General features: G+C 59.7%; 1 protein-coding gene across 5 annotated transcripts in view; it reads left to right on the top strand.

The window, feature by feature from the left end:
- TOP3B (DNA topoisomerase III beta) overlaps positions 1-8,186 on the top strand; it is a 22,949-nt gene extending 14,763 nt beyond the window's left edge. For 4 of the 5 annotated variants that reach the window (XM_034989212.1, XM_034989215.1, XM_034989213.1 and 1 more), the window contains 9 exons: positions 1,453-1,607; positions 1,739-1,844; positions 2,562-2,708; positions 2,855-3,028; positions 4,289-4,417; positions 4,903-5,052; positions 5,424-5,524; positions 6,332-6,533; positions 7,496-7,977. In XM_034989212.1, the coding sequence (XP_034845103.1) occupies positions 1,453-1,607; positions 1,739-1,844; positions 2,562-2,708; positions 2,855-3,028; positions 4,289-4,417; positions 4,903-5,052; positions 5,424-5,524; positions 6,332-6,533; positions 7,496-7,977 (1,646 nt within the window). Of the gene's footprint in view, positions 1-1,452; positions 1,608-1,738; positions 1,845-2,561; positions 2,709-2,854; positions 3,029-4,288; positions 4,418-4,902; positions 5,053-5,423; positions 5,525-6,331; positions 6,534-7,495 lie in introns of all 5 variants that reach the window. The other variant, XM_034989211.1, reaches the window with a different exon arrangement.
- The last annotated feature ends 2,123 nt before the right edge of the window (positions 8,187-10,309 follow it).

The following is a 10,309-nucleotide window of genomic DNA, read 5'->3' as shown; positions in this document are numbered from 1 at the left end:
TGCTCACCTGTGCCGAGGCCCCTTGCTCTGTGCTCACCTGTGCCGAGTGCCCCCTGCTCTGTGCTCACCTGTGCCGAGCGCCCCCACTCTTCGCTCACCTGTGACGAGGCCCCTTGCTCTGTGCTCACCTGTGACGAGTAACTCCCTCTGTGCTCACCTGTGCCAAGGAACAGCCTACCTGCAGTGTCTTGTGAGGCTTAGTGAGAATCTGAGCCTCATGCAGCGTTCATTTCTCTTAAATTTCAGAGTGAAAATAACTAATAAACTAACAAACACGCGAGAGGATCCCATTTCAGAGGATAATTGGTTAATATTCAACAGCTTCTTTGAATTTATGTGGGGAAAACTCAGACCATTTTGTATTACTAGACATCCATGCAGCTGCTGCCTGGGCTGTACATGGAAGGCCATGGTCAGGGACCCCCTGTGGGGCAACCCTCGCTTGTCACTGGCTCAGTGGAGTCCCCTCAGAGGCATTAGACCATGGAGGTCCAGCTCCGGACCCAAACTCTGGTCCAATCTCAGCTTGGCTACTTTCTTTCTTGTCCTGGAGCCTCAGTTTCCTCACAGGAACACAGGGCGACCATCACTGGAGTTGGTTGTTCTGAGGATGAAATGATTGAAATGTGCATCCTCACAAGAGCAGAGGCAATCCACTCCCCGACAGGGGCAGCCTGGCGTTAGCATCCCACAGCAGCTTCCCTGGTGCAGGGAGAGGCCAAGAGTGGGAGGTTGGTGCTCCAGGCCCGTCTCCTGCAAGGGCAAGTGTGACCAGTGTTGACGTAACCTCTCTGAGCCTTGTTTCCACAGTAGTGAGAAGGTGGGGACTGGAAAGTCGGCCTTCTCTGACAGCTGTTGCCCTCAAGGTATTGGTGGCCTCTGCAGCCCCGGGAAGCTGGGCAGTGTCCTCGCAGAGTGTCACCTTCAGGGATCCTCAGAGGGCAACGATGACACCGAGTGACCGACAGCTGAGGGCCAGCCTCTGCTGGTCAGAGGAAGCAGGAGGACAAGCCCTCCCTCAGTGGTCCCGGAGTGCCATAAGGACAGAAACACCCAGGGGATTCAGAATGGGGGGGCGTGTGCTAATTCTGCTCTCATAGTGGGACATCAGCCAACCCTGAGGCAGACCTCATGCGCACCATGGCCAGAGCGTGTGACATCAGCACTCTGCAGGCCACATTTAATCGGCATAGCCATGTCATGAGGGTGACACTGTGGTGCGTCCCCATCCTGGGTCCACCTCACAGGTTCAGGACCTCGGCCTTGGAGGATGCTGCCCGGGCACAGGTGCCTGGCCAGCAGCTCCGTGCGCTCGCGGTGCCCACCCAGAGCCTTCCTCACCTACCAGGAGGCCCTGGCCGCCTTTGGTGGGGAGCCTGAGTGCCCAGCCCCTGGGCAGGGACCTGGCCATCCCCAGCATTCTGGTCCAGCTGAGCCTGCCCTCTGTCGCAGGCATGGGACCACAGCATGCCATGCAGACCGCCGAGCGACTCTACACACAAGGTTACATCAGCTACCCGCGGACTGAGACCACCCACTACCCCGAGAACTTTGACCTGAAGGGCCCTCTGCGGCAGCAGGCCAACCACCCCTACTGGGCCGACACGGTGAGCAGAGCCACTGGGCACACTTGTTGCCAGGGTCTTGGGACCCAGCCCAGGCTCTTTGGCCAAACCCAGAACTGGTGCTGGCTCCCTCCGCAGACAGGACTCACACCACCTTGTCTTCTCTCCCTCAGGTAAAGCGCTTGTTAGCAGAAGGTATCAATCGTCCACGGAAGGGCCATGACGCTGGCGACCATCCCCCCATCACCCCCATGAGGTCTGCCACAGAGGCCGAATTAGGTATTGGACACATCCCCCAACACATACATACACATACACACACACACACTCTCTCCAAGCTTCTGGGTGGGAAGCTACATGGCACCTTTGGACAGTGTCAGGCCCCGATGGCAATATGGGAGTTCCCTCCCTCCCCCACCTGCCCCTGGCTGTGGCAGAGGGGGTCGCCTGAAAGTTGTGTTCTGTGGCCGAGGGACAGGACAGAAGTGAAGTGGCGGCAGGTGTGTGGTGGCGTGCCTGAGTGCAGGGTGCAGGAGGCTGCTCGCAGGAGGCGAGTGGGAAGGTGAGACAGATGGGCAAGGACGGAACAGGACAGGACCAAGCGAGACAGGGAGTGCTAGGGCCCAGCCTGCTTCCCACCTGATCGAGGCTGGGGGAGGAGTCAGGGAAGGGGAGAGGTAGAGACAGGAGCCACTGGGCACAGCCCAAGTTTGAAGTGACGGTGGCAAGTCCCTAGCTGCGGACTGGCCAGGCCCTGAAGAGCAGTCCCACCTCAAAGCAGGGGTGGGAGGTGGGGGGTGGGAGCCGTAGCTGTGAAGGAACCGCCACGGCCCGGGAGACTCACTTTCCCCTCCTCCTCTCTCGAGCTTCGGTGCAGGCCAGCCCTGGCATCCCGTGCCAACAGCTAGGGCCCTGCTGCTGGAGTGAGAGCGCTGGCCGGGGGGTAGTCCTCAGAGCCAGTCCCCGGCCGGTGACCAGCTTCCGTGTCCGTTGCAGGGAGCGAGGCTTGGCGGCTGTATGAGTACATCACCAGACACTTCATCGCCACGGTTAGCTACGACTGCAGGTACCTCCAGAGCACCATTTCCTTCCGAATCGGGCCCGAGCACTTCACCTGCACAGGGAAAACCGTCATGTCTCCAGGTAGAACTGCAAGTCCCAGCGTGGCTCCTCCCACACCTCCACAGACGGACAGAATGTTCTCCATCGGACCTGGGGAGGGGGTCTCAGTGTCTTGGGCCTGGGCTGCCTGGGATGGGACCCTGAGTGGCAGCACCCTGTGTCTCCAGGCTTCACGGAGATCATGCCCTGGCAGAGCATACCACTGGAGGAGAGCCTGCCCACCTGCCAGAGGGGCGATATCTTTCCCGTGAGTGAGATGAAGATGCTGGAGAAGCAGACGAGCCCGCCCGACTACCTGACGGAGGCTGAGCTCATCACACTCATGGAGAAGCACGGCATCGGTGGGTGCACCCACCCTCCCGCCTGCGCAGGCCCCAGGCCCAAGGGTCCCCATCCCAGGACCGGGGTCCAGGAGACGGTGCTTCCAGAGCTGCTCTATGACCCCTCCGTGCCCAGCACCTGGTAATCGGGGCCCAGGGTGTGGCCAGCTCCCCAGGCACTGATCACTCTGATGGGAACTGCCTGTTCCCTGATGTGCTGCACCAGCTGACCAGGCTCTAGAAGGCTGCGAACAGTCCAGGTTGCTGTACCTGGTTTCGGCTCTATCACTAACAGTCATGACAGGTGATGTCTCACCTGAGGCTAGGCTTCTAGTGACAGTGGTGGCCTCAGCTGGAGAGCTGAGCCTGCTTCTTCCAGGGGCCTGGGTGCCTGCGGTGGGTCCTGCCCTGAGTCCTCAGGTATAGATGCTGTGGGGTGGGGGCATCCTTTCTCCTTCCCTGTTGACAAGACATCCATGTCTCCCTAGACCCCATGACCAAAATGAATTTGTGTCCTCGAAGAGGGCTCATGTGACCTTCTGAACATGACAGTGCCGCTATTGACCAGGCGCCCCCAGGGCTGCGTGAAGACGCTTTCCCCGGGGGAGGGGGGCGCCACTCCAGGGGTGGCAGGAATGCAGTGGGCATGGCGGGTAGTGTGCTGGTTCAGATCCCAGTCCCAGCATCATCCTTCAAGTGTGGTACCTCGGTGGTCCCAGCCTCTGAGCACCTCTAAGGAGGCTCCTCAGCACGGCGAAGCAGTAAGGGCAGCATCCCTGAGGTCTCCGGGGAAGGGGCTGCCCCGGAAACTGACCACGAGGGACCTAGGAGCCAGAAAGTGGGCAATACTGAGCAGGTTTCAGAGGGGACGATTTGGCAGCGAGCATGGGAGTTCCTCCATGTTCAGGGGTCTTGAGCCCTGGTTCTAGAAGGGTCGAGTGTCTCAGCATCGAGGCAGGAGAGGCCGAGGAGGTCACATTTCCCAGGTGTGAGGGGCAGGTAGAATGAGCTCCCATGATGTTGGCAGAGTTCCTTAACCTCTATGAGCCCCTGTTGTCTGTAGAGGGGGATTAAGCACTGAGCGCTGGCACTGGGAGGGCCATTTTTTGATTCATAAGACCATTCTCGAAACACACACTGTGGTGTCCCGCACAGTGCTGGCCAAAAACAGAGGGGAAGGAGCTGAGAACCAGGGCCCGCGTGGTGGGTGGGGGCAGACATGGAGCCTGCAGCGTGACGGGCACAGCCCAAGGAAGCCCGGGGCCTTGCCATGTGTTTCAGGGACGGACGCCAGCATCCCCGTGCACATCAACAACATCTGTCAGCGCAACTATGTCACTGTGGAGAGTGGGCGCCGGCTCAGACCCACCAACCTGGGCATCGTCCTGGTGCACGGCTACTACAAGATCGGTGAGCCTGGCTGAGCTGTGGCGCTGCGTTTATCGGCCCACAGCCTCTGCCGGGCCAATAAACTCCCACTGCAAGGGTGCTACACCGGCCCCCCTGAGGACGTGCCCCAGTAGGGGCTCTGTGTGGTTGATGCATGAATGGTCATGTGCAAAGGATCCAAAAGGGGGGTTGCGGGGGGGCTCTTCCCCACAGACCGGCTCCTGGTGGGGCCCAGGTCCTCCTTGTGGAGCTGTCTGCTCTGTCCCCGAGAGGTTCCCAGGGGACCAGGGGAGATGTCAGAGCACAGGCCTGGCCCGAGGACTCCCAGGAACTGTGACACCGTCCTAGAGACAGGATGTCCCTGGCCACTCCACGCAGGATTTTCTGGGTAGGAGATCAGGAAAGGCCTGGGGTCACGGGACTCCAGCCTGCGCTGGCCGGGGGGCAGCCACAGCCCCTCAGTGCGAGTGCTCACAGTGGCACCTCACCCCCACCCCACCCTGCAGATGCGGAGCTGGTGCTCCCCACCATCCGCAGTGCGGTCGAGAAGCAGCTGAACCTGATCGCCCAGGGCAAGGCCGACTACCGCCAGGTCCTGGGCCACACACTGGATGTCTTCAAGAGGAAGTTCCACTACTTCGTGGACTCTATTGCCGGTGAGGCCTGCCTCTTCCCTACCCCTGGGCCAGGGCCGCCATGGCCGTGCGGGACCAGCATCCAGATCTGGGCTCCAGGCTCTGGGGCTCCGTTGGGCGGACGAGGCAGTGGCGCCTCACTGCTGGGCCATCCTCATCATCATGGGGGTTAAAGAGTGGGCATCTCAACACCACACGCGAGGTACCCGGCTCAGGTGACCAATGCGGCTGCAGCTCTGCCTTCCCGTGATCCCCGCACCCTTGGGGATAGAGACGCGCTCACTCTGATCCTTGCCCACTCACGGGGGCCTCCCCTCCACCCGCCTGTCCAAGGTGGAGGTGGGCTGCCGGGCCCGGAGGATGTGACTCTTCCCTGCACTGCTTGCCCTCAGGCATGGACGAGCTGATGGAGGTGTCTTTTTCGCCCCTGGCGGCCACGGGCAAGCCCCTGTCCCGCTGCGGGAAGTGCCACCGGTTCATGAAATACATTCAGGTAAGTGGGGTGAAGGGCTGTGGCCGCCCCTTCTGGCCTCTGGCACCATTGTGCGCAGGCTTGGGCAAGTCTTGTCACCTCTGGAGGCCTCTGCTTTATCTTCAGTCCTACAGGAATAATAGTCTTGGTCCTGGTGGTCACACACGCTTGAGAGGCCTACTGCAGCCTTGCCCACAAACACCCACAGTGTGTCCCTGACCCCAGGAGCATGTAAGCTGTGAGGCCACTTAAACACATTGTCCATTCTTTCCCAACAACACCTTATTTGCTGTCCTGGATGTTCATATACACACGGGGAATTTAGAACTGCTTTTCTTCACGCGTGCAGCAGGTGTCCTGAGACTCGTGGCCAGGGGTCCTTGCCTGAGAGATTGTTGCCTGGCAGCGCGTTCCACATTATCTATTGTGTATTATGTGTTACACGTTACAGATTACATGTGACACGTGTATCACATAGGTCTGTATTCTGCCATTATCTGCGGAGGTATACATAGGTATTATGCATTATGCATTAGTATTTTGTGTTACATAGTATTCATGTGTTGTATAAACAGTGTATTAGGCTGTGTATATGGTATATGTGTGTCATGTATTATGTATTACATGTTACATTTTCTGTATCACATACCATGTTATGCATGACTCATTACATGTTCCATAGTCTGTGTTGTGTAGCATATGTTACAGGTTATGTGTTACATGCATTACGTATCACGTTACCGGTTACTTCGGTATTATGAGAGTGAGGGTGGACAGGAGAGTTGGTGGCCTCGGTGACCCCGAACCCCCTCCCTGGTGTTACTGCAGGCCAAGCCGAGCCGCCTGCACTGCTCGCACTGTGACGAGACCTACACCCTCCCCCAGAACGGCACCATCAAGCTCTACAAGGAGCTCCGGTGCCCGCTGGATGACTTCGAGCTGGTCCTGTGGTCATCGGGCTCTCGGGGCAAGAGCTACCCACTGTGCCCCTACTGCTCCAACCACCCGCCCTTCCGAGACATGAAGAAAGGTGAGTGCCGTGTCTCTGGGCCTCGGCTGCTCCCTCCAGAGACAGGCCCTGCCCCTGCCCCACACCATGCTGGCCTCTGAGGGGCCCCTCCCCAGCCCCGGCTCCTCGCCAGCGTGGGGGTAGGAGACCTGGGGTGGATTTGGGCCCTGCTGAGGCGGAGCCAGCCGTCTGCCCCTCTCCATGCTGGTCAGAATCAAGTGGGCACCTACAGTCAGCTCATTCGGGATCTGGGCAGTAGGCGTGCTGTGCCCCCTCCCAGGCTAGGGTGAATGAGAGGATGCAGCAGGCTGGGGGACCCCTCCTGGCAAGGGGTGTGCCCTCAGTCAGCGTCCACCACTGTTCTCTCTCCTCACGGTTATTACTGGAGAAAGGAGAGCATGTGTCCAGGTGGGACCGAGAGTCTAGAGGGGGCCCAGGGCCCAGCACACTCACCCTGGCCTGTGCCGTCTCTTTTACACCCCATGCTATAGACAGGAGCGAGGCACAGCGAGAGGCATCTACCCACTTTCATCTGGGGGTCTTGGGAGCCCTCAGGGGTCTCAATTCACCTCTCCTGACTCAAGCCTCACCTGTGAGGCAGGGACAGTCTGCATTTGAGCTGCTGGGGTCACTGAGGTCCTTCCCTGCCCTCCAGCAGCTTCCAGGGAAGCCGACGGCCCCGTGTGACTCAGTGGCATAATGAGCTGTGGAAGCAAAGTGAAGGGGAGATTGAACCTGGCTGGAGGCCACCAGGAAGGCCTTCTGGAAATGATTGGGGGGTTGGCGCTCAGAGGTTGAGGAGGTTTTAGATAAGTAGAGAAGCAGGGGCAGTGGCAGCAGGGGAATCCAGAGCCAGGGTGTGCAAGGCCGAGAGGAACGCTTTCTGCTGGGATGAGGGGTCTGGACCGTGAGGCCCTGGAGAAGGCCCCTGGGGGCGGTGGGCGGGGCTGGGGGTGCTCATCAGGCTGCCCTCTCTCCACCAGGCATGGGCTGCAATGAGTGCACGCACCCCACCTGCCAGCACTCGCTGAGCATGCTGGGCATCGGCCAGTGCGTGGAATGCGAGAGCGGCGTGCTGGTGCTGGACCCCACCTCAGGCCCCAAGTGGAAGGTGGCCTGCAACAAGTGCAATGTGGTGGCGCACTGCTTCGAGAATGCCTATCGAGTGCGCGTGTCGGCCGACACCTGCGGCAGCTGCGAGGCTGCCCTGCTCGCCGTGGACTTCAACAAGGCCAAGTCCCCGCTCCCGGGCGACAAGACCCAGCACACGGGCTGTGTCTTCTGCGACCCCATCTTCCAGGAGCTCGTGGAGCTGAAGCACGCGGCCTCCTGCCACCCCATGCACCGCGGTGGGCCGGGGAGGAGGCAGGGCCGAGGGCGGGCCCGGGGCCGGCGGCCCCCTGGAAGGCCCAGCGCCAGGCGGCCCAAGGACAAGATGTCAGCCCTGGCTGCCTACTTTGTATGATGGCCCCGCAGTCCCTCACCAGGCTCCACCCAGGTGTCCCATGGGCCATGGAAATCATTAAAATGCATTTTGTCTTCTCCAAAGCAAACAGCTCAGGACCTTTCACTGGAGCCAGAGGGTTATGGTGTCCTCCCTGCCCTTCCCAGTCTCCCTGCCCCACTTCTCCCTTCATTCTGCACACACCACCTGAGTGTCCTTGCTCAGCCCACACCACGGTGCTGCCTGTTGGGAGGCCACCAAGTGTGGGAAGGGGGACTGAGCCCTGTCCAAGGCTCACACCTTTCTTCAGTATGTGTGGGACAGCACAGTAGCTGTGTGCGCAAGCAGGAGGCGTCCCGATGTCTGCAAGGCAAGGAAGAAAGGAAGGCCCCAACGGCCTGTCATCCCAGGCAAATGTCATAGGAGGGCGGCCTGTGGGAGGAGGCAGGGCTGAAAGAAGTCTTCACTGGACCTTGGCCATCCCCGCAGCCCACTGCTTGGGTCAGAGGGCGGCTCTGAGCAGGTCTGTGTGTGGTGCGTGCGACTCTGGCGCCCTCCCAGGGCCTGTCCTGATTCCTGTTCTCCCACGAGCCCTTATTGTCCCAGACAGAGGCAGGCCAGCCACTTCCTCGGAGGAGCTGGGCCAGGGTGCCATGCTGAGCCGCAGGGAGCCCCACGGAAGCCGTCTGCATGCCCGATTTAGAAGAGAATCATTCAGCCAGACGGCCCTGTGGGCTGCGCTGCACCTGCCACCCTTCCCACTCTGGCCCTTGCGGGCTGGTGGTAAAACAGCTTTCCAAGCAGTGTGGCGCCACACCTCTGTGAGGGGCAGGTCAGAGACGTTTTGCACGAGGACTCCCCATCTGGGTAGCAGGTACTGGAATGTTTGAGGCTCTGAGAAGAGCTTCCATCAATAAATCTGTGACCACCCAGCATTCTAAGCAGGCACTGCACCCTCCAGTCTCCCTCTTCTGGGAGGCCCCAGCAAACCAATCTGGGTGTCCCTGGAACACTGTGGAAGCACTCTAGAAGTTCAAAGAAAATATGCAGTGAGCTGGGGAGGTGACGATGTGACCTGAGGGCAGGCTCCTGGGAAGCTGCTAGGATGGTGTCCCTGGGGAAGGGGGGCCCTCAGATGCTTGTGTTCCTGCCCCCCCCTCCCCTCTCGCTAGGACCAGACTCGGGCATCAGCAAGGCCACATCTGCCAGTGGGTAGTGTCCCTGGCACGGGGCTGTGCCCGCTCTGCCACCCCATCCATAGCAAGTGGCCCCAGGGTCTTCTCCATGGGAGGGTGACCCAACTCCATTCTGCTCTGAGATGCACACACACGCACGCACACGCACACACACATGCAGCCCAGGTGGATGGCCAGAGGGGCTGAGGGGGGCAGAGACTACCTTAGGCTTTAAATCCAAACTACCTATTCCTTAGCAGGATTCTGCACTGAGGTTTCAGCCCCAAGCAGGACTAATCATAAAGGGTTCATTCATTTTTCTCTGCAACTGTCCCTTGTGTATGAATGTCCTTGGCATTCAAAGCTGGAGTCCACCTTCTGGGCCCCTTCATCTCGTATCCCCAACAGCATACAACTCTTCCAACGTGGCTGCCGGAGCCAGGAGGACAGCAAGACACTAGGCCCATTCTGGCTGGAACAGCCTTCCGTGCTCCTTAGGACGTCACCTTCTGCCCTTGAGGTCAGGGAGGTCCATAGCTTCAGGCTGTCCTGTTCTGGAGGAGCAGGGGGCAGAACTCCTGCAGACCAGGCCTTTGTGCGTGACCCACAGAAGCAGGTCCTGGTTGTCCGGCTGAATTGGCTGGACACAGACCATTGCCCCGGACAACGCCTATTCCGGTCACTTCGAGACTCTGGTGCACATCGCCACTAGGTGCCTCATGTGCATTTGCTCGGTTGAGTGTGGCACCCCTTCTGGAGCTGCTAGACAGGAGAAGGCACCGTAGATTTGCGGTTAGGACCCTACTCCCCCTCCACCATGGATCAGTCAGACCCCTGAAGACCTGCAGATACCAGCAGCCAAGGAAGCTCTACGGGCCCCCTTCAAGAAAGCAGCGCAGCCGGCAACAGGAAGCCAAGCGGGAGTCCCGGAAGTCAGGGGTGAGAGTTTCTACCTTCCTTCCAAGGTCACAGCATCGCTGATGGTTTGAAGCCAAGAGCAAGGCTACCCCACCTCTGCAATGAGTCTGGCAATGTGAGAAGGGGTGGGGCGGGAAGATAGGAAGAGGTAGGTGTGACCACCTGCAGACGCAGGAGGTCCTACGGCGGGGGGAGTAGAGGGTTCCAGGTGGGGATCTGGAATAATGGACATGTGGGGACCAGGAGAGGGTTCAGTCAGA

The sequence above is a fragment of the Mirounga leonina genome, unplaced genomic scaffold, assembly GCF_011800145.1.
Source record: "Mirounga leonina isolate KUSES-001 unplaced genomic scaffold, KU_Mleo_1.0 Mir_481, whole genome shotgun sequence".
Lineage (NCBI taxonomy): Eukaryota > Metazoa > Chordata > Mammalia > Carnivora > Phocidae > Mirounga > Mirounga leonina.
Note: the sequence above shows the minus strand (reverse complement) of the source record. Positions and strands in the feature narration are given on the sequence as shown.